Source organism: Chroicocephalus ridibundus, chromosome Z, assembly GCF_963924245.1.
Source record: "Chroicocephalus ridibundus chromosome Z, bChrRid1.1, whole genome shotgun sequence".
Classification (NCBI taxonomy): Eukaryota; Metazoa; Chordata; class Aves; order Charadriiformes; family Laridae; genus Chroicocephalus; species Chroicocephalus ridibundus.
In genome coordinates this window covers 65546142-65570874 of record NC_086316.1, presented here as the reverse complement: position 1 = coordinate 65570874, position 24733 = coordinate 65546142, and the positions used below count along the sequence as shown (strand labels likewise).

Below are 24733 nucleotides of genomic sequence, written 5' to 3'. Positions count from 1 at the left end.
TCTACATCCTCCCTTCTTTGAAACATGTTATGGATACATGTTACAGAGCTATTTCTTTCTAGGGTCATATATAATTACACACTGGAATTTCTTCAAAATGTTGACAACTAAACAATATAATTTCACTACAACTGAAAATTTCCACACACCAAGAAATATTATTATTATTAAACAAAATTTAAGGATAAATTTAATAATTATCAAAACATTTTTAATCAAATAGAACCCCACTTTTCTAGTCTGACCTGATTTTTTATTAAAATGGTTGATTTGAAAAATAATTTTAAATTATTAAATTGAAACAAAGCATAATGAAACTATTGAAATGGAATTTTTCAACTGGTCTGTGCTGAATTTATTTTGAGGTCTCTGACAAAAAAAGACATTCATACTTCTGCAGCAATCTTCTTCCTTTTTTTAATGCTTAACGCTTTCATAGAAGGGGAAAAGTCTTCCTTAAGTATCTATAGAGAAAGGTATTTTTGACTTAGTGCTTGAAGTTTTGAGTGTATTAGTGTTAAATATCACCATCAGGTGCTGTTATAAAACTAGCAAATGAAATGGAGAAGAAACAAATTTAGGTCGTAAGTTCCTCTCTGTGCTTCTTGAACCCGTGAAGATGAGCAAAATCAGTTTCTGCCATTTAGCTTCTAAAGCTATGCACTGCCTTTTTATACATAACAGGTTTGAAAATGTTTCATAATTTTTGATGAAAGAAAAAAATATTTAAAAAATCATGTACTATAGCCATGTCATGCACCTATTTAAGTCATGCATGCATACATCTTCACCCTATCACTGAGGTCAACAGATAAAGCAGTGCAGAAACCCACTTATGTGTCTTGTAACGTGACTTAAGAAACATGCTCTAGTACATGTTAGTCTGAATTAAAACCCACCAAGCTGAAATCTGACGGGAATTACAGTAATGAGGTTGAGTCTGAATTAAAACCCACCATAGCTGAAAACTGATGGGAATCACGGTAATGAGGTTGAGTCATTTGTGCTTCCATTAGAATGATGACATCACTGCTTAGTGACTTCATGCATGTGAATTGACCACATTTTGAGCACAAGGTTCTTTCAACATTATGTTCAGCCTAAGTCATTGGTTTATTCTTGCTGCTGTTCCAAAATATTATATTCCGTACTGGACTTCCCTTGTTTTATATGAATACTACCCTTATATTACAAAATAATGCTACAACTACTAAATATTGAAGAAAGTATTCTGCATAAACTAAGTCAGTTGCATTAGAAAGAATTAATCTGGTTAAATGTGCACGTTGCAGGTGCCCATACAGAAGTTTGACTCCATTTGTATGTATTACTTATATTCAGTGGAACTTTTCTTGATAAAATCAGTGACATCAAGAGCACATCTCCACCTGAGGCAGATGTCTAAAATACATGATGTAAGTCATAACCTGAAAACAAGTATTTCTAGGTTACTAGTTCAGACATCTATCTTTAGGTGAGCTGAATCCTGTCTGTTACGCCTTACACTGTAATTGTGCTCCTCAGGAAATTGTGTTGGAAGGTGCCCTTTAACTTGGAAAAAAATGCAAACAACTAGTTCAGCCATGGTGTAATGAATGGGATAAAAGGGAGAGGACTTCTACCAAGGCATCCCAACATTGATCCTGATTTGGGGTACCTCCTATCCTCAGCTGAACCAGCTGTAAATGGGCTTTTGGCCATTCAGGCTTAGCTGTCAAGCGAGCTTCCCATGAAGCTTGCTGCACTCTCCTTACGTTACGCTAGGGATAGACACTGAAGTGCCTTGTCGCCGCTGGCCTCATGGTCTAGTTACTGGATGGAGCTTTGTACATGACCTGATAATCTGCATACGTGCCCAGGGAGAAGGTGTGAGAACAAACTGTGCTGTTAAAACAAGATTATATCTTCAGGAAAATTGAGAGTGGGTTGTTTGTACACTAAAGTGAGTGGCAGAGAACTACATCGTGTGCTTGCCTGCAGTGGGGAAAGAATATTACGTATGTTCGTCTGGATGTAGCTTGAAAGAGAACGTCTCAGAGGAAGTGCCCTTTCTTTGCTGGAGTCACACTTTGCCATCAGTTCTGTTTGGCATGGTGTGCAATATTTTTTTTTGTTTAAAAAACATTTAGTATTTCAAGACAGAAGTTCTTATCGCATTCATGTTAAAGTAACTGGAGTTTGTGTTGGCAAGCCTAATACTTCTGCTATAAAAAAATGCAGAGATGAGACCATGCCAAAAGATTATAATAGCAAGAAAAAACAATAAAAAATGTCTAAAATGACTGACTCAACTTAAAATGTCAGTCAAAAAAGCTAGCAGCATACTGGGCATTATCAACAAAGATACCGAGAAAAAAAGCAGGCATAATTTTACCACTGTATAAAAGCCTTGGTGCATTCACAACTTAAGTAATGTGCACTGCCTGGTCTCTATATTTCAAGGACACAGTGGTGTTTGAGGACACACAAAGATGTCAGCTAAAATGATCAAGGGATGAGGCAGCAGCCTTTTTAGGAAAATCTAAGAAGGCTTCAACTCCACAGTTCCTACAGGAAAAGGCGGAGGAGCTTACGACTGAGCTTTGCAAAATCATGAAGTTGTTGGATAAAATGAATCTTTCACCAAATACCACAGTGACAGAACTAAGGGACACTCGCTGAAACCAGTAGGACACCACTTTAAAGCGCAGTAAAGAAAGTACTTACATAGTCAGAAAGGTTGTCAGAAGGCTGTGCAGAAAGACAGCATCAGCATATTCAAAAAAAGAGATTAGGCAAATCCATAGGCAACAGGTCCTTAGATTATAAAGGGAACAGGCAAGGATGAACCCTATAGTAACATCCCTAGTACAACACTAGTAGATGCTGGGCAATGTGATGGGAATGGACTGCAGAAACTGGACAGGCTTTCACGTTCTTCCGTTGCTGCAGGTGAAGACAGAATACTATGTTAGGTAGACCATTGGTCAGGCTCAGATATTGCTAGAAAATAGAATACTTGATCACCTCAAACTCCACCTGTAACTCACCAGAGAAAACAGAATTTGTTCCTGTTTAATTTTGTAAAAATAACACTGTTTAACATACCACACTCTGGAAAATAGTGCAATGCTGACTATGCAGGCTTCCTCATTAGCACTGACACTGGCAGAATAAATAAAAGTACATATGCCACCTCGAATTTCCATGGTTGTCATGATTTGAGGCCTATACTGCTTATGAAAATCTATTTTTCTAAATAAGGTCACCTATGAATTCCACCAAAGTCAGACTTCATGCAGGGAAAGTTATCTCTAGCTTTCAGGCTTTGTTTAGCGTTCAGAAATCCCCTAATTTTTCATATGATATTTGGTACTTCAGCATCCCCATGAGTTTGGACACTGTTCAGCTTGCAACAAACTTTTCCAATGGACTGTATTCAACATCTTCAACTACTAAAATTGTGTGAGGTCGCAACCCTCTTTTCATGAGTAGTTTCATAAGCTATGGCAACAGGGGACAGGTAATACCACCAATAATGACAACAGGCACTTGTCTCCCCCTTGCCTCCCACAAATAGTCATAGAATCATAGAATCATAGAATTGTCTAGGTTGGAAGGGACCTTTCAGATCACTAAGTCCAACAATCAACCCCAACACTGACAAAACTCATTACTAAACCATATTGCTAAGCACTACATTTACCCGTCTTTTAAATACCATAATACTGGAGAGGAAAATACTCATCCAGTACAGGAATAAAACCCCTTAACTCTTCAACAGCCAAGAGGTATGCATGCTGTTAATACTATTCACATTTACATTCACATACTGTTCTCTGCCCTGTAGACAAAGACTCCTTCAAGGAATATCCTTTGCTCTTGATCTCCCCAGCACTGTCATTGCCAGTCCAAAAAGTCAGCAGTTACTTCAAAAATAGGTCTGATGCCAGTAACCTAGAGGCATATGACTCATTCAATAGCATTTATTATACATGCTCATCATCTTTATACTAGCAATAGCCTTGCTAGCACCAAGCGTTTAACCAAGTAACTGAATTGTTTTGGGATGGCCAGTCTCTAGGCAGTGTGATGCAGACACAGCTTCCTCCCACCAGACATGGGTACCAAGACTGGGTCACACTCATGGCAGAGTTCTCCTTTGTGTTACCCTTAAGTCAGGAAGCCAGTGCAGCTACCTCAGGTCAGCACAGCTGGATCTCATCCCATACTTCTCTCCTAGCTCTTCTGCTCCAGAAACAACACTATCCACTAATGTCAGACCACAAGCATTTTCTTGTCTCTATTCAACAAACCTTTTACTTAGCATCCCTATTGTGTTCTACATATTAAGGGTACAGTCATGAAAAGCTCATCCAATAGATCAGTTTTGTTCCACTTATCTATAAAAATGTTATAGACTAAGAAATTTCCAATCTACTGAATTTCACAATATTGCAGACAAGCAGTATCACCTGCTTCTGGAGTTAAATAAGAACAGATGCATTGTTCTACAGAATACCACAGACTGAATCATTGAAGGCCTCTGCTCTCAGGGGCACCAGGGAGGCTGGGATGTGCCCTCTGCAGATCAGCCAGCCCTAAATTCCAAAAAACAGGAAAGCCTGAATTGGTGTATGTTACAAAAAATGAATGAAGACAGAGGAAGGTCAACCCACAAAGTAAACAGATAACTATCAACTCTAGACATAACACGCAGAAAGGATTGTGACAAAAAGCTGACAATACTCCTGAGGCTTACTAGCTCTTTGTGCGAATTATCTGTATCATGAAAAAATAAAGAAGTTCTAAGATCTGATCAGCTGCACCTTTTCCAGACAGTAAGCTCTTGTCCAACAACCTGCTTGCTTGATTTGCCATCAGTTCCTTTCTTAAACTTCAAAAATTTTAATTCAGTTCCTCCAAAATAGTATTTTTTATGAGTTCAAACTTTTCCTTCATTACAAAAGGAAAAGACCAACAGATATGTGACATGTGAACACTGCTGCTCTACCGTTCAGTGGCAAACAGTCAAGAAAGTGGAAGTCATATTCTCATTTAAATGCACATATTCCCGTCCCAGCCAAGGTTTTATCTTACAGCGAGTTTCCTTTTTACCTTGTTATTTCTTCTCAGGAATAACAAGACAAATCAATTGTCTTCACTGAAAAGTCTGTACCATCATTTATACTTTCTAGACCTTTCCTGAGAAATGTTCTGATTCACAAGCACACTTCAAAGTCACATCCTGAAGTTAGGAATGAGGAGGAATGAGTGATAGAATTGGGCAGCATTAACTTAACAGGTAACAATCCTTAAATAAGTCACCTTCTTATTTTGCATAAATACCAACCATCTGCTTTTACTTCAGTCTCTATAACGTCATGAGAGATTTTCCAAGGTGCATCAGAAAGAGAAGGTTTGCCTAAAGACCCTACTGTCATGCTAAGCAGCAGCCAGTCCTGACCAAGACGACTCACTTTGCAAGCGGGAGCATCAGCACAGCCTGGGCTCACCTGTGCTCCTCAAAGCCAGCTGGTGCACCTCTGCACACTACCAGCTTCGTAATACTTGTATTGGAAAGAGAATCATGCTTTTACCACATACCCTGAAGTTATTGCATCTTTTGGACAGCAGGTGAGTGTGATTTCAGGGAACCAATGGCAGAGGTTTGTCTGCCTTGTCTCTAAGTCTCTTCCATCATCTCACTGGTCTCCGTGTGTTGGGAGCCTGGTTTCTGTTCTTCATGCGAACTTTGTTCCCAGGGGAAACTGCAGTGCAAGGACATCCTGGGACCATTTTTCTCAAACATTTGCAGAGGGATATCCACACTTCAGTGCAACCCTGTCACTCAGTCCCTGTGCTCCTGGGACTCAGAAAGCCCCCTGTGGCTTTTCCTGTCACATTCTCCCATCTTCTCCATCCCCGCAGTCACCCCTGCTCCTCCAACACGCCGCAGGATCGCTATGCTAACGGACAAAGAAAGGAGAATTACATGCTGTAGCTCTCCCTGCCTCCTGGTGTGAACATCTGTCAGCGCTCCTGACTGTTTAATACCGTGGCGGGACTGCAGTGTTGCTATTCTGCCCCACAGAGCTGCATGGAGCAGCACCGACCCACGGGGACAAACCCACAGGCTCCTGAGTCTGGTGATTAAGACCATCACCCGAAGTCATGCAGGTGATTTGGAAACCAGTCCTGCTGGGGCCCACCATGAGGGCTGCTCGGTTGGGTGGTGTGCGCAGGGTGAGCTGGCCTGAGCTGCCACCTCCCTGGAGGTGGCCAGGATCTGAGCCCGGTGCGGAGCGGCCGGCAGCTCCCTCCCCCTCTCTCCTCCCTCTGCACTCCAGTTTCCCTCTGGTTTCTGGCTGGGGCAGGGCTCGGCTGGCTTGGCTCCATGCTGCCAGAGAACAGCATGCACCTTGTCTAGTCAGTCTCCAAGGATCTCCCCCAGAGCCATCTCCGAGCTCTAGTATGTTTCCAAACGGCAGGGTAGCAGAGGACTCCCCATTCACAGCTAGAAGAACAGGTACTCCCACCTACCACGTCAATGTTATAACTAAAGGCCTCAGCAACAAAAGAGAGGCAGGCAGGTATTTTAGACAGAATACTTCATGGTCAAATCAGCCTGCGCGTATTGGCTACAAGGATTTTTTCCCTTGAAACGATTTCTTTTTTTCCTGTAAGAATCCATGGAAGCAGTCAAAAGAGAAATACTTGAAAGGCAGAATTTGTCAGAAACATATTGATTTATTTGCACAGTTCTACGTAACAATTAAGGTATGTATGTTCTAGCTCACTGCCCTGGATACACCCTGCACAGTGTAACACTTTAGCAAGATATAGTTCACCAACACTGTATTACTTTATTAAATTTTAATAAAGATATAGAGGCACAACTTACTGCAGGTATTTCAGCAAAACTCTTCCTTAGCAGTTTTGGGGAACGACTGGGGCTACTTTTCAGCTTAAATAATGTAGTTATTTAACTTTCTTTTAATACAAAATAGTTTTATTAAGGGATAACTGGAAAAAATCACTAACTGCTTTAATGGTAGTACTGACATGGCTTTAAGTCAGAACCAAGACTCTTTGAAACGTGAAGTTTTTAACAGGCTAACGTTCAATTAACTTGATATATTTACTCACAAAGAAACGTATTTAGTTACCAGTCTATCCCACAGTAACACATCAGCCATTTATTTCAAAACAAAGGCTATTTTTTAAAATGTATCACTTTATGCCAGTTAAATATATCCCTGAACAATTTGTCTATTATGTGTTTATTAAAATTATGGTGGTTTTATTAAAAACACAGAGAAAGGAAAAAAATGTGGGAGACATTAAAAAAACAAGAGTGAATTTACTTCGCGTACCTAACAGAAACCTGTCCTGTCGGTGCCTATTAAGCTATATAAAGCATAAAGTGCTCACCAGTAAAAATAATTAATCAAAAGACAGAATTTTGCTGATTGCTAACTGAAAGAAATCTGCAAGAAAATCATACACACAGATCACTATCACAGTCCGCTTCTCCTGCCCTGAGACGCTGAGAGGGGGGGAAACACATGAAGCATAACACAGCACACACTCACACATGCCATCATAAAGTCTATTTCCTCCCAGGACACTTATCTCTACCAGTCAGTCTATTTATGCAGCAAAACTATATGTAAGTATCCCAAAACAGCTCAAGCAAACTATAGCTTCGTTTTACCCTCTATCCTCCAGAACTGCAAGCTTCATATTATAACTTTGTTCCTGAAATAAATCTGATGAAGATTTTTAGAAGGTACCTGTAAGTGCAAGGACTGAACCTGACTACTGAGTGGGGAAAAAGTACGTAATGGGTTAAAAAAACATATGTAATAGTTTCTCATTAAAAAAGTCCTACGCACAGTGTTTCACAAGGACAGGCTAAATAATTTTGTTTCTTACTATTAATTGCGAAACTCAGCAGCTGAACATCTTCAATAACCACGCAAAATCTATCGAGTCAAAACTAAACCCTGTGACTTTCTTGGGACATGTCTGTGTGTCATAATAGGAAGGGAAGCCTGAAAGAAGCAAACCAAACACATTACCACATTGCGTCGGCAGTCCGTAAGGAGCTGGTAGATCGGGATCTTGGCTTCATAACAATGCTCATTTTGAAAAATTCCTCCAGTATTTCTAGCAGTCAAACATCAGTTGTCCTTACAAAGCTGATTCTCAAAGCACTCCATTTCAATGTATTTTTTTAAATCCTCTGCTTTTTAAAACCCTTGAAATCCGTCTCCCGTAATAATCCAGGCTGTGGAGGAAGAATTCTAACACGCTGCAACTCCTTCCTTTTTCACGCTGAATTTACTGTAGCACTGTGCTGTTCGGAAATGACAGTGCTTTTCTCTTCTGTCTTGTATTGCCCTGGGAGGAACTAGTCTATTTTGAATCTATTCTCCCTGCAGGTCACATGGGAACGAAGGCAGCTGAAAAGAGTCTTTATCTCTTTCTTGCAGTTCGATAACAACAGGTTTAAAGGTCAATCACCTTTTTTTTTTTTAAGAAAAAAAAAAGGAACAATACTGATGGATAATAAATGAAAGGAAAAGATGAATGTAAGTTACGCTAACACTAGTGAGTTTGCAGGGAATTTCCACTTAGAGACGTGATAGATAAATTAGTCTCTGTGGAGTAAGGAAAGGAACAAAGATTCTTCATTCCAAGTTAACTAAAAGCATTACCTAGAAATGTAATTCTGCCTTTTCTTTTTCTCCTAAACCTTGCCTAGATACTGTGAATAAGTACTATTGTCTAGTTTAACAAAACAGAAAGTATTCCCTGTCTGAAAGACATTCGAAACACTGTGGGGAAGTTAAGTAAAAATAAAATTCCTTGTTGACTGTTAAAGTCAAACACACATACAGACAGCTATTGTTATAAATCACTGAAGGACAAAATACCTCAGTTAAAGAACCCTAACATGATGTCCTCCCTACCACACTGCAGAAACCGATCTTTTCCCATTATGATAAATATATTAATAGTTTATGCATTACCAAAAAACCCTGTATTTATATAATTTCTAGACAAAAACTTATCATAAAAGCTTTGAGAGTTATTCCTTTTAGGAAATATCAGTGTAAGCATATTTGGCAATTCCAGTGTTAGAAGAGGCAAAAAATGCAGAGAACTTGATAGTGAATATACCACTTAAATTAAACATTTTGAATTTGCTCTGAACTGTGTTAGGATTTTTTTTTTAAAGTGAAAGATCAAGTTATTGTCCAACAAGTGGTTACATGCATAATAGCCATTTCTTTGTACAGTCTTTACAAGTGTTGCAGTATATTACTTTTGATGGTAGTGCAGCTAGGTTAATAATGAAAGCAAGCACTAAAAATTGTATTTATCAAATTTATATAGACTTGGCAAATAGAAGGAAAACATGATAAACAGGTTATGCGTTAAAATATCAAAAAAATCATCAAATAGGAATGTGCATAAAGTGTGTAAAGCTCTGAAGAACCTTTGCACTTTATTTTATAACAGCACAGTAAAACACATTACCAACTACATTGTATATCAATAGGAAAGAACCTAATCCCCTGGAGGCTTATGCCAGTCATCTGTATATAAAGTGCTCCACAATAGCATAAGAAACGTTAATAACAATTCTTGCCTAGTATTCTGTTTGTCATGTTTTCTGGTACCTATCTTTCATATATCACCTAGTCATTAACACAGGACTTTTTTAAAGTGTCCTGTAGAATCATAAAAGTTAATCTCAAAGAGTGGAAAAAGCATCTGTTGTAAATTTAGCTCACAGGGTCACACAGTCATGGGACCTTTAGCAACAGTTGGGTCTGTCACTGTGCAGGTCAGATGTCTATAGAAGTGGACATAAATCAGGCACCATGTTGTGAAACTTTTTTATTCCTTAAACAGATGGAATAGGTCATGCAGAAAAGCAAAAATCACATTAAACAGAGGTGCAGAATAGCTGGTCATTTTAAAGCTTTTTTAAAGTTTGTCTGATAATTTATTACTGATAAATATCAACATTACTCACATATCAATGAAGGAATACAAAATGAAAGGAAAGAAAGCTTCTGATTAAGTAGTTTCAGAATACCATACTGGAATGGAATATTCAAGGACCACTTCTGCTATGCCACACAGTGGATACCTCAGGATGTTTTGTTCTCAAAAGCATATCAGTCAAGATGCTGCCTCTTAGTTGTAGCTAATCAAAATATAACTAGAAATATACCGCAATATTTATATACAAAATATGACTATGCGGGTCTGTACAGGTATTTATACAATTAAGGTAGTGCAGATTCAGAAAAAAAAGTCTGATGGAGACGCAGATCACCAATGGAGTTAAATATTAACACCTATTGCTAACTTGCTTTCCTTTGTTGGTCTCCTTCATCAGCACCTTAGAAATAAACCCCTGCCCTCCAAGTGCCTGTCAACTTCAGAGCAGGTACTTTTATGAAATATATATTAATTAACAACAAGAAGACTACAGTATTGCAACCATATTCCAAGCAGTCAAATCAGAACCTGTCCTCAGGTAGCAACCTTAGAGGCACAAGCTTCCTGCAAAAAGGATGTATCAGTAGGAGGGAGAGCTCATAGGCTTCCAGGGAATGTTAGTTTTATGTGAAATTCAAAAATTGACTTTGGTGAAGCATGCAACAGGCATTTGTAGCATCTGATTTGTACATGTAATTCTGTAACTTCAAAAAAATCATATTACTTCTTTTCTGGAATCCTTTTTTAGGAAAAAAGGCTTTCGAACTCAGATCTTGTTGATATGCTGTTGCAGTTTAGGCAAGTGTTGATTGAATAATGACAATAAGGAAGAAAATATTTTTAATTAATGAAAATACTGCAGGATGGAGCCATTCAGTACTGCTAAATACACTAATAATAATAGCCACAAGAAAAACAATAATATTTTTTTATCAGTGTGTATCCATCAACTGAAGTTTTGGCTGTATAGTTAAGCTGTCTGAGGAAAAAGGATATAGAAGTAATTAAAAAAACAATAATAAAATGTGTGCAGGATTCAACCTTCTTTGAGGATGCTTGCATCTTAGTTACTTATCTTCAAATTACTAACTAATTGAATTAAACCAGTGTTACATTGCACAAAATTGAAAATTAAAATGAACTGGAAAAAGCATGGCTTAAGGAATGAGGCACAGGACTGACTGTTCTGTTTCATGCTTCAGAACATCTTTGTCTTGAGAGTAAAGAAAATTTGCTTAAACATTCTGAGTTTTGGCTTCCTCATTTGTAAAACAGAGATAACACACACCATGCTGCTTGAAAAATGCTTGGACATCAAAGAACTGAAAACATGCAATAGGTGCCAGGTTATTATTGCTGTTGTATACAAGCTAAAGAAATAAATTCACAATCTTCATTTTTAAGACAAAGTGAAAAGCTCCTGTAGTCTGATAAGAATCAAGTTTAATGTTGTAATAAATTAAACCCACAACAGCTGATACCACTTTTCTTGTTTACTGTGGTGAAAAATTCAGGAATTTCTAGCAAATATGCATCGCTTTAGGACACATAGGGACACTGGCAACATATCAAGTGTAAGAGAATCCTGGAAGCCTAACATCAAGCCTTAACACATAAAGAATGACTGGGCTCTTAACTATGTTGTTTGGAATGCACATTAGCAAATGAAATGTACATAAGCTGCTGCTTCTTGATGGCAAGCTTAGTTTCACCATAAACTTATTTCAGATAGGATAATTAAAGTATCTCTAAAAACCTGGAGCTGGGCTCATTCACTCAGGAATATCCTCGGCATTGCTTAGCTACTATTGCATCTGGTCCTGTTGCACACTTTGTATCCTTCTTTTCTTCATGTATGCTTGCCAGTTTATGTGTTTACGTGAAACAGTTTTCTATATACAAAGAATATGCACTGAGATCCCAATCCAAGCTTTCTAATCTCTAGAAGCACATACTCCACCATAGGAAACATCTTCTTACAAGCTAAGCCCTATACCAGTCAGTTTCGTTACACTGTGAGTTGCAGAGTTCAACCTAGTTCATCTCCAGCACTAGTTTATCCTCTTATGTCCCGGTCTGTAGAACAAGACTGAAGGACGGAAAAGATTAACAAGATATTCTTGTGTTACTCGCACGGGTGGCTTTGAGAACTAGTAATGCAGGTGTAGGTTCAGAAGAGACATCGTTCAATAACAAGCATTAAGCCAGAGAATTAGAGAAGGAAATTTTTGACCCACCAGAAGATTTTGCCACTGCTCACCTTAGCAAAATTATTTCATAGCTTATTGACAGAATGTCAAGGAATTAAAGTCTGCTGTTCATTTCTAGGTAACAGCATACAACCCTTTTGACTGGAGCGACTTTATCAAAGAGGAAATAGGTATACATAACTGCATAAGTAAAATAATAGAAAAATGTGATAATAATTAAAGCTTAGAATTCTTAAGAATGGAAAAAGACACACCAAAAGGCACAGAAGAAATACAACATATGTCACTAGCGTTTCCTTTCTATATTCACATACATTTAGCTGCCTGGATCAAGCTACCTGCCTTAGGAATAAATATGGTATATTTGTTCAGTGATTACAGTGTAAATAAAGTTACTGTGTGCTCTAGAAAGGCTTTACCCAGACTCAAGCGTGCAAAACTCCTCATACGTAGCATGGCAAAGAGGGCCTTATGTAAGTATACCCTATTCTGCCATGATGCCTTCTCCGAGGATATTCAGTCTTGGTTCCCTTTGATACTGCCAGGTGCTACTGCCTGAGCCGTACCGTCAGCAGCAAAGCAAGCACGTCTTGGAGGGAGGCTTTATGCTGCCTCGCTCCAGCACATAGCAAAGCTAGGTTCTTGATATATTCTGGGCTTAAAACATGTCCCTCTGCCTTCATTCTGGCCCAATTTTCATTTGATTTGGTCAGTTATGCAATTAGACATTAGCAAATCCAGTACTAACTGGACATTTGCTGGTCCATGTAGACTCAGTTGCAGATGTAAAGCATTATCAGAACAGATATAGTACTTGTGTAGAGCTTCATTTCTAGAGATTCAAAAAGAAAATAAAATATAGTTTTTAGGAGTAGGAGAATATTTTTTTCTGACAAACATTATATTCTAGGATAACCGCATGAGCTCATGCTAACAGCAATGGCTGTGGTCTATGGTTACATCTAACATTAAGGTTGGAATAAAAGGTACCTGATAATGTTGGACTAATACTGGATAATAATAAATGGCCTAAAATTAAATACTACCCCACTGGAAAACTCTGGACTTGAGCTGAGCTAAGGCTACCTCGTGTGTCAGGATGGTTTTCTCTTTTTTTTTAAATAAGACATAAAAAATCCCACCAGATATTCAACCATGTCTATGCATATATATATAAAGAACTATAAAAATATGGTTTGTATTATAAAACCATTGTCTTTTTGTCAGGTCTAAATGGACATACTGCAATAATGTACAGCACAGATCATGCTATTACAGGGCAAGTCTACTGATGTTTCCATCAGGCCTCCTATTTTTCACCTCCACACAAACTTGGATGACAATTTCTTAGCTGAATAGTTGCTTAAAAAATAAACATCGGTGGCTCATACTTAAGTCGGTACAGAGTTAAGCAGTAGCCGTGTCTTCCCAGGGGATTATGTCAGTCTTTTTGACTAAAAAAAGGTAAAGACTAACATATTTTTCTCTTTTCTTAATGAAGCAGTGACTGCTAGGAAAAGCAAGAGAGAACTGTATTCATTTTACAAAGATTTCATAATTAGGGCTGGTCCTGGGTGAAGTTACTGTTAAGTGTCAGGCTTACTACTTTGGGAACAATGATATTTTGTAGGATATATCGTCTTTCATCATCATCCTGTTCAGAAGAATGGGATAGTTCTGCTGAATATCACTTAAGCAAAAGCGGGAGATTAAGGAGAGACATCTGGAAGACGCTTAGGAATACCACTACTTCAAGACACTAAATTTGCTCAATTTTTAACACAATATTGTCAAAACTCAGACCTGTAATTCAAATGAAAAAGCTATGTGTTTAAAAATATGGCAACTTAGTGGAGAGCATTCTGTGAGCACAGATGAAGGTTAAATTGAGAGTACATTACTTGCCATGAATTATTCACTGAGAGCTAAACAAGGCACACTAAGAAAGGAGTTTTCTCACTAGCCTTGAGCTGTCGGAAGTTTTGGGTGCTGATCTAAACTAGTCAGCTAGGTTCCTGCTATAGACAACTCTGATTGCTGGGGCAGTCTATTTCCATGATTCAGGCATCTATTTTAAGACAGAGAGAACTGCTCCTCACAGCTGTCTGTCTATCTTTCTGTGGACTACAGCTGCCTGCCTATTTTACACTGGAAACCTAGATTTTGGGTGATTCGGGATGTACATGATAAATCCTAGGGTACCAGCCTAAAAACTATAAGTTCCTATAACATGACTTTTTTTTCCTCTTCAGTCTCTTATAGCAGTTGAACTGAATGTAGATAGGATTAAAAATTTTGCTTTTATAGAAATGTAAATTTCAAAATATTTTCATATTTGGCCTCGCATCTTATCGTATTTGGATCACATGAGAGACAAAAAACGTCAAGACATCACCTTCCTAGTCCATAACCCCTTCCTCCCCAGAGCGGGGAAAAACTAAAGTGATAAAAAGGAATATATATATATAGTACATCAGCTATGCCTACCACTTAAAACTTATCTAAGACTGACTTCTTCCAAATACCAGACATCTGGAAGGCAAGATACAGTGTGTTCTCATGTTCATTGATTCTAAGCTTCTTCCCAGTTTAGGGATAATTTATTAGTTCTATCTGATCTCTTTATTTCATTTTCATCTGTTTGAATTTTCCCTTAACAGACAACGTACCAGGCATGAGAAAAGCACGTTGCAGAATAAATCTCAAAGAAACTGAAAGCTACACTGACTGTTAAATACCACCAGAGATGATGATAGCCAAAAACTTCATGTTGTTGTGGACATATAAATTGCATAAATTGGATGCAAGCACGTCAGTATTGCCAACTCAGTGCCACATTGGGCATGGGACAATGTGCATCCTTCCTCTTTGCCCTTCCATGAGTAAAACAGATACTTTGTGTGTCATCAAATTCCTGAAAATATGTCATCACTCAGCACATTATATAGGTTTCCATAGAGGCATATTTATATGTAGGACAGCAATTCTGTAACTAGCAAAGTTTTACATGATTCTTAGCTAGTATTTTCCTTTCACATATTCCAATGATGGCCTTCTAATAGAGAAAATCAATCTTTTCTCTTTTCTTGATGCTCTCCTTCAGTAGCTGATAAGCAAAGCTATCTCTATTTTTAACCACTGAATCCAATCCAGCTACCCTTTTATAAATCAAACAACTCATTGAAAGTAACTTTCCCTCTAAATAAATTTTCCTTTAGAGGAATATGCCTTTTCAAGTAACATAACCTTTGTCATAGTAGCTTTTCAGAAAGGTTAGATTTATACATTCTGCATAAGAGCTAGATGGTCATAATTGTTACCTGCTATAAAATAAATTATATCTCAGTTGTCAAGTCAAAAGTTAAAAGATGTTGTGTCAGTTATGAGTTTTGTCCTCTAAATAGCTATAATTGCTGGGTCTAAACCTCACAGATTTTCATTATTTAATTTGCTTTTATATCAATCAATGCTTCAAATGACCTCCTCCTGGCCAAATCTTATTTTCATTCTCCTTGAGCTCTGACAGATTTTGAAGCCAGAAACTACTCCCTGACTCTAAACATTCTTTTACACTCAGCATCCTCTCTTCTCATATTTCAACTCTGCTGCCCAACTGAAATAATTTTCTTGTTTCAGTTTTACCTTGCATCTTCTCTGAAGCTAATTCTATAGCACTCTTTTTTTTACATTTACTTTTTTATCCACTATCTTAAATGTATTGTTAAATAATTTTAAACACCAGGTTTGTGTTGAGGAGCCATTATGTAGCCTTCTGTATTAAATTCTTACCTCACTTTACCTAGCCATGGTTCTCATACCATTTTCTGATATTCCCCTTCAAGCAAAATATTAAAACTGAGCTTAAAATAAGAATTATCTCATAGGTTTTTCTGTCACATGGATAGCATTCTCACTTATTCTTGCTACCCTAAAATATTTCCAGCCTTGATCCTTCATTTTGTCCAAGACAACTTTGCTGTATCTCAGTATCATTGCTTCCACTTGGACAGTATTTCTAAGAATTATTCTGTTCAGAGTCCCAAAACATAATCAGAACTTTATTCCCCGCTGGACTTGGCTGGTATCACCACTTCCTAGGCAAAAAGCCTGCCACGTCTTTCTGGCTCACTATGTCAACAGTACAATTCCACTTGTATGTCCCTATGTATGGTCCCTTCTTGCATGAAATGTGTATTTTTTACATAAATTTCATTCTCTCTCCTATAAGACATTTTCATCTCCACTGTATCTATTAGTTTGTCAGTTGACTTTATTCTGATAATAAAGACTGCTTCAGTCATACATTTTTTGTTTCTTTTTCAAGCATTTTGTGCTTTTCTTGCAAACCCTGTGTGCAGGGAAAAAGACCCCATCAAATTTCATGTGCCCTTAACCTTCTTGTTTAAATTACTGCTCAGAACTCCTCAAAACATGCTCTTAGAATGGCCAGAGAATGGCCATGTCTCACAATGGCTAGCAAACGATAACTTGGACTTCTATTTTGTATAAGCTTGAGTAAAATCCTAGGCTTGCTTTGGTCATGGAAACTTTACTACTTCAGTAGATCCAAAGTCCCATTTTCTACATTTTATGGTGACTACCTCTTCTCCAAACACAGTTGTTTAAGTTGCCTTTTTACTATTGTATCATATTTCTCACAGAAATCATGAGCTCCTTGGAGGAGTGCCACACCTTAAATCTGTTTTGCACATCCCTGAAACTTCAGAATATTCAAGAAATTAAAAAACAGTTATGGAAGGACTAAATTAATTTTAAATGATTTTAAGTCTGTGTTGAAGCTGGTCACAGATACAGTGTCAAATTAGAGTACACGTATTAAATTGTGTTTGGCAGTTGGCTTTGTATAAATAATGCCTTTGTGCCAACATAGATTTATAGTAAATTTTGTTGACATTTACAGTAAAAATAAATCCAAACTGCAGCAGTTATTATTTGAAACTACTTAATTTAAGCAGCATGTATAACAGAGTGTGTTCACTATTGGCTGCTTTAGAGACCATCTGGGATGGATTTCAGTGCGTTTGCATGAAACCTAGAAAAACTAGAGTCAGCATTTTCATTCTACTGTCAGCATTTTACATGTAACTTTAAAAGGTGGTTTGTCTGGTTTCTGTTACATGTCCAAGGGAAAGTTAAAAAATAAAAATACTGGGTTGCAAAGACCATTCTGAATTCTTATTCAAATTCCCACCTTAAATTACCTACGAAAGTACTACAAAAAAAGAAACTTCCTTAAGAATATGTGAAAGCTTACATTAAAAGAACTGGTTAATTTATAGACATTTTCAGAAAGATTTAGATATACAAATATTTCAATAATAAAGTTTTTTCTTTGATACTCATACACAATTTTAACAATTCAGAAAACAATTATATTTGATATTGCAAACATTGTTAAAGACTACTACTGACATTAAAAGTTGGCCATAATAGTATCTTCTAAAATGTTCCTTTATCATAGGCACATATTTCATAACTATTATCTAACTTGAGTTTGCATTCAAAATATACTGGCAGTTTTGCAATTCACAGCAAGAGACACATTTCTATCTCTGGAATATGAAGTTATAAAATGTTGAAATTTATTTTTGCTGTTTAAGCAACTTCTATATATGTAAATAAACTCAGTCCTGCAAAGTCATGTCCAGCTGATCAACACCCAGATAAGGTGACATTTAAGAAGAGAAAAACTGGCTGAGATTTTTTTGCCCTTTTGGTTCTTTCCACCGCTCTGTTATTTTACAGAAGAGCACAAATAAATGATTCACTTTTGCCTTTTACAGCTGAAAAAATGGTCTTGACATATAAAACATTTCTCAGTTAGGATGCCATTCTTGCAAAGATAAGGATGAGCTACTAGGACGTTTTGCCAAAAACGTTCTCAATCTAATGCATATTGTGCTGAATGCAGTTGAAAAAATATGACTTCTTCAACGTTTTACTTTTAAATTTTATTTAATAATGTTAATGAATTTAACAATTTTATGACCATTTGAAGCTTAGTTATCCCAATAATTCTTGTCCAAAGAAAGTCCTCCAAACAGTGTATTGGAAGTTCTCCTAACACATGGTTCACATCTGCACTGTTTTTCCTTCTAGCATAACAGTTTCCCCACTCAAGCCCACTTACTGATTACTTGCTTTATGACCTGTGGCCAGATGGTTCAAAAAGTCATCATTTTAGAGAAAGCTCTGGGCAGAGATCCTTCTTCTGAAAAGGCTTACATAGGAGGAGATTATAAGAAGCACTAATTCTGACAATATTCTTCCTCAGAAAGGCACCTAAGGAAAATAAAGACTCAAGAATCTTTCCAATCTTTAATAAATTTTCAACTACCTAGAGAAAGAGAATAGCCTAGAAACAGAAAAACTTTATTTAACCCAAGTAAATTAGAAACTTATTTAAAAGCCACAGCTACTAAAATTATGACTGCAGTCCTCAGCTTTGCAGCTCATACAGGATTCATGTCCTCTTGTCTGAGGATATGCATATTTTTTTACTACAGGACCCCCTTCTCACACAGTCCCAGCGCACAAAACAATAACACTGGTGGCTGCCTTGCCTGAGACAGACGTGTGCCAGGCTGCACACCACTGGAGGCTCAGAGGGGTCTCAAGGAGGGCGCTGGGATCTCAGGAATGCACAGAGTACCTTCAGGTCTACTCAGTCACAACCTTGTTAGGGATGACCATGTATTTCCAAAATGTGGGTCAGCAGCTATTTGTACCAAAACTGTATCTCCTCTTAACTTCTAAAAGAGCAAATATGTCAGAGAAGGATTGTTTTGGGTTTTTTGAAATAAAACAGGGCAAGATCTGAGACTATTCTTCTAGGATCTGAATCCAAGTTTTCAAAAATGTAGATACTGACAATGAAATCTGTAGTACCAAAAAACCCAAAGTTTAAACACGTCAGTTTTGTAAATTCATAATCAATGCAAGACATTTCTAGAGAACTCAGATTTGCAGATGAAGATGTCTTTCAAAAAGTGAGCTGACAGTACAAGAAAAAAGGAACAAAGCTTGCATACACAATGCTTTCATCTAGATCTACAAAGCCGTAAACAAAAAACTAATATGAATTAGAACCAAATGTGTTCTTAGTTTAATCTAATTCTGTTCATTAATTAGACCGGGGGAGGGGGTGGGGGGGCGGGAAGTAAAAAGAAAATAGTAGTACCTGTGAAGAAGAAAGAGATGCTGAAAAGGAAAGAAATAGCGGATACATAGAGAGCAAAAAGAAGGAAATAACATCTATACAATAGAACTTGGCCAGTGGGAGGATGTGGAAAATATAACATTGGAAAAACCAATGTCTCTGTGGATTCTATTAATTTTAGCATACAGTAAAAGGACAACTTTTAATTACCAGTCTTGCCTTTGGAAGATATTTCTAGGTGTCCTTCGTGTGTCACACTGAGGGAGGAGATACGACATGGCTGCTCTTGCTTCTGATCTTCCCCCATTGCTTCAGAAGGAAGATTCTAGATTGCAGAACTTGTGTGTTATGACTCACACGGTTTCTATGACGACATCCAGTGCATGGGATAAAGTGTATTACACTGATGAGGAGCAGATGTAGGATCTATGGATTTAGGTATTTCTGTTGTGAAAGCTATTGTTTGTGGTGGCTTTGGAGATGCATTGGCCTTCTTAATATAAGAAACTATTAAAACTCAGCTTGTGGGCGTAAGAATTTTCCCTTTATAGCTTGATCAACTCCTACTGGCTTTTTGTTTCTTTTCTGAGAATGCCATTTAAAATACACCTCCTTCAGCTCAGTATCCTAAGATGGAGATGGGGTTAATGAAGCACTAGAGAAAAAAATAAGAAAAAAATGCATTGGAGCTTTAGAAAAACATGAGTTATTTCCCTGACACAAAGTTCTCTTCAACTCTTATCAGCAACCGAAATCTTAATGAAAAAAAAGCCACTGAACATCAGAATAGTTAAATCACTTTTCTAAACAACATTAAGCCCTTTCATACAATACAGTCATCCTTTCACCCTTTACATATCCTGGGTCTGGTCTAGTTTTAGTTTGAATATGAAGCTTATTTGGTCTTTTATCTCTTGCAATACGTAGTGTTTTTAAAAAAATTAGTAACTTAAGTCTTTCTCTCCTGCAGGGATTTATCCACAGATACATGGAACTGACAGAATTTCAGTAATTCTAATCTGTGGTGTAGGCATGAATCTGTTGTTTAAATCTGAATATGCAGGACAGCACCACGTTCAAAGTTACCGCACTTCAACTTCTTTAACATAAGCCCTTTTGATAAACTGAGGCAGTTACACTGGAGCAACAGAATATGCTGCCCTCCCCTTGGTAGGTATAACACTCAAAAAAGTAGTCTGCTTTCCCTAAAGTAGAAAACATGCCATGTACTATAAATAAATACTATTACTACCCCCCCAAAAAACCCTGCAGTTTAAAATAAGACCTTACAGAACATGCTCCAACAATATTTTACTTGCTTTACTTCAATCTGGACTTCGGATCTCAGTTCTGCCCCTATTATTTATTTTCTTATCTGTATCTGAAATCAGTCTGTGATCTCTCTCAGGCTCAGCTGATGGGCCATTATTCCTGAAAAACTAAGCCTGCTACAGCAGACACGCCTATTAATTACACAAAGTGATATTTAACTGCTCAATACATTTAGTTTACATGACAGATTTTAGATACACACACTGATTTTCACTCTGTTGCAACTGATTTATAAATGGAAGTTGATGATTGCCAATAACACCTTCCTGCCTCATTTTGCATTATAACTTCAGCAAATATCATCTCTATTTATATGAAAAAATAAAGCACAGGGAAAAAAAACAGTAAACTGAGTGGTTATTTATATCAGTAGAGAAAAAAGTACTACCAATAATATATTATGATACTTTTAAAAAAGTTAGTTTGCAGGAAGAGTAAGATAGAAACCTCACCTAACAAATATTGTCGTATGTTTTTATTTAAAAATATGACAACTATCCTCAATGAAAAACAGAATAAATAATGAAGAATAAGCCAAAGCATTTTCAACTTAATTAACCAGGTTTGTATTTGGATGAACATCCAGATACCAGCTTCACATCTCAGGGGCAGATCTTTGTCAATGTGTGCTCTGCTGTCACCTTTCTCTCCCAACATATGGAAGCTGAAAATATGAAGCTATCCATACTCACATGTTATCCAATTGAATTTCATGCTAAATGATTCTCAAAAACTCTTGCAGTCCATATATTTTCCTTGGTTTTAATCAATCTGAATTATTTATTATGGTATGTCACTTTCCTGACAGTCATCTCAGCAAAACAGCTTCCGTTCAGTTCAGTTCAGTTAACATGGCCTCACATGTATCTGGGAAAGCATTTTCCCCTGTAAATTTGCTGGTATAATTAGCAAGAAGCTGAACTACCTCAGCATGTTTTTTTTTTCTGAGTAGTGTTTCATAATTTTTTACTCCTTTCTCACAAACATGCAAGTCTCAAAGCTGAACCAAGCCAAATAGATGTCAAAGAGCCAATTACTGATTTTTTTTCCCTGTACTTCGGTCTGTCTAACACACGGGACAGCAACAGCAGTGTGCTCCGCAAGACTGTTGATGAACTTCAGTGCATATCAAGTTACAAGTAAAACGTACCATTGTTTTTATAGTACATTTGGCTTCTTTATAGTAGGATCAGGAATGTTCAACATTGAAAAGTGTCCTACAGTTGTACTGCGTTGTCCAGTTTAACTAGGCCTCCAGAATTTTTCTTTTCTGGAGAGGAAAAATTAAGCACAAGTTTGAATTCAAACTAAAAATGGAAAGCAGTAACAACAAAAACTCTTGACTTCGTCACTGGCAAAAACTAACTTTGTGTACCATCTCAGAAGGCTTGAAGTTTAAATGCAAGGTTTCAGGGTGATATTTTACAGAAGCTAAATTTTACAGTGTTGACTAGACCACTTTGTGGTGGTTCAAAGCGGGAGGAGCTCAAGTAGCACTGCTGTGAAGTGCCTACTGCTTTAAAGTGTACAGACCTAAGGGCGCACGTGGAGCACGATTGCTGTTTTGGTCCTATGAGTTGATATTCCAAGAAATGTCAGCACTTGCAGGCCACTCTAATGACCTGGACAGTAAGGCAGCTAACTTTGTAAATTAAGTTTCCAGTAGCATTTCTTAAATGGTATTTCTTTCATTAAAAAGGTCTTTAGAAAGCCTTTAAGTTTCTGCCATATTTTTGATTAAAATTAATTGATGAAGGCATTAACATGTAGTTCATACATTCTGAAAAAACTGTCAACAAGAACCGCCAACCAGATCTTTTGTCTTGATGCTAAATTCACCACAGTAGTGTAGCTTTGAAAAAGAAGTGAAATAAATACTTCTGCAATTACAGGGTCTGTGAGATACACAGAGCTGACAAACAACAGTGTAAAAATTTTATGAATGCAGTCGGAGGCCCAGAAGAGGAACTTTCTGCATGGCAACACCACTGACCTGACATACGTGTCTACAAAACAGCTAGGGATTTTTCACAAAATTTTGCCTGGAAAACTGTAAAGAAGCTGTTAAATGACTCTAATCAAGGTGCTGCTTGTTACTGGCAACTTGGGATGGCTCTGACCTATACCTGGCTATTACAGACATTTTTGGTTATTTATTATATAATTAATTCTAATAGGTTAATTTATATTCAGGGAAGGAGAATGTGTATCTTGATGTCTTGAACTCAGTAAGGTGTATCCACGGAGGTAACCGAGTGGGGCAGGCTGTCACCTCCAGGAACTGCTGTTCCTAAGGAGCTGCAAATCTTGTTTTGCTAAAGGCAGATATTACAGACCAAAAGGCTCTAGGGAGCTGGGAAACAATTTCAGCCCTGCAAAAGGTAGAAATAAAATAATTGAGCTGCAGCAGTATGACGCAGCTTTTGCCAATGACTGCTTAAGCAGTGGATCATACGTCTCTGTGGTACACCACCTCCTTCACCTGCAAGCTTTTCTCCCTCTAGCAGCTCTTTCTTTCCTTTCCACTCTTTACTCCATATTTTTCTGTCATGTATCCAAATCAAAGCTGGGAATTAAAGCTATAAAAGTTAATTCTGGGACTCCTCTGAATTTTCTGCAGTTACACTTTCTTAATTTGCAGCCCTCGGCCTACAGGAAGATCCTACTGTGCAACCCAACATTAGTAGATGAAAAATAATATCATACTATTTTTAATTTTAACTTAAAGAAATATTGACAAAGCCTAAGAAAATCACTAGATTGTTAGAAATATGCAAAATAAGGACAACATTTTCTTTATCTTCCTGCCACGTATGAAAATAGAAAATTTTTCCATAAATGTACTATGAACAAAGTGTTACTCTACTAACAGTAAACCAAATCGCAGTGCTATTACGTATACCTAGTGACACAACAAACAGAAAGAAGGTAACTAAAGCAGGCAATTTGTTAGTCAGAAATAAATTCCAAAAACATGGCAAAAATTCTGCAATGACTTCAATTAAGAAATAGGAATAGATAACAACTATAACGAAAAACAATTATTTATGTTATACCTGAAAATATTGAATATAAAAATGTTTCTAAACTACAGATGTAAAATTTATTGCAGAAAAAAATCCCTTTCCTTAAGTATGTAGAGCCTTAATGTCTTTCTAACAGTATACTCATCCTTCACTTTCCTAACCTACGCCCTATAAATGCAAAAATGATGATGCTGCACCAAAGTTAGAATAAGAGCTGTAGGACTTCAGACGCCTAAGAATGCTTTACATTGTTATCACAAACTGCTTTACATTGCCTTACGTTATTGCCATAACTCCTAAAGCAGCTATTTTGAGGGAAGTGACTTTGTCTGTAAACTCGAAGAGCTGGCATGAACAAGCTCATGTCTTACTGAAACAGTGTGTACTTGGAAGCAGTTTTATCCTTTTATAGTAACAGAGTGTATGACATTTAACGGTGAATTAAATGTTCCAGGATCAAAAAATATATCGCACCAAAAAGAAATGTAATCTAAACTGTTTAGCAAGTGTCATATGAGATAATATTTACAATAAATTGCTAATAACATCCACTTATTTCCTTTTATCAAAGTTAAGAAGCTGGCAAACTGCAGCTCCATCACACAGTTCTGCACTGTAATAAATAATTTTCACTGACATTCTCTGACTGCTTTTTATCCTCCTTTATTTAAACTTACATTAGCTATTATAAACTATAATCAAAATGACAAATTAATTCAAAATGAATGGTCCAAATCATGAAATATCTTCTTGGTCAAAGATCAGCTGTTACTCTGAAAGGGTGAAGAGAGCGCAAATTTAGCAAATCTCCCTCTCACTGGAGAGAGCACAGCTTTTCCAGGGTTGTCTGCTGCTTTCTTTACATCTTAAAACAGTCCTGTTATACAGCTGGGGAATCAACATCTTGAAAGAATATCAGGGAAGAAGAGGTGGTGAGTTTTTCATGCTAATAGCAGCCTGGGTGAATCCCTTACACAAATACA

At 37.2% G+C, this 24733-nt stretch overlaps 1 protein-coding gene across 6 annotated transcripts in view; it reads right to left on the bottom strand.

Annotated features, from left to right (window-relative positions):
• The window catches only part of PDE4D (phosphodiesterase 4D), a 409683-nt gene that overhangs the window by 146894 nt on the left and 238056 nt on the right, over positions 1 to 24733 (bottom strand). The window contains exon 1 of one of the 6 annotated variants that reach the window (XM_063319802.1): positions 8064 to 8249. The exons of the other annotated variants lie outside the window; for them this stretch is intronic. Coding sequence (XP_063175872.1) covers positions 8064 to 8128 — 65 coding nt within the window. The 5' untranslated portion in view covers positions 8129 to 8249. Of the gene's footprint in view, positions 1 to 8063; positions 8250 to 24733 lie in introns of those variants that run through there. 6 annotated transcript variants of the gene reach the window in all.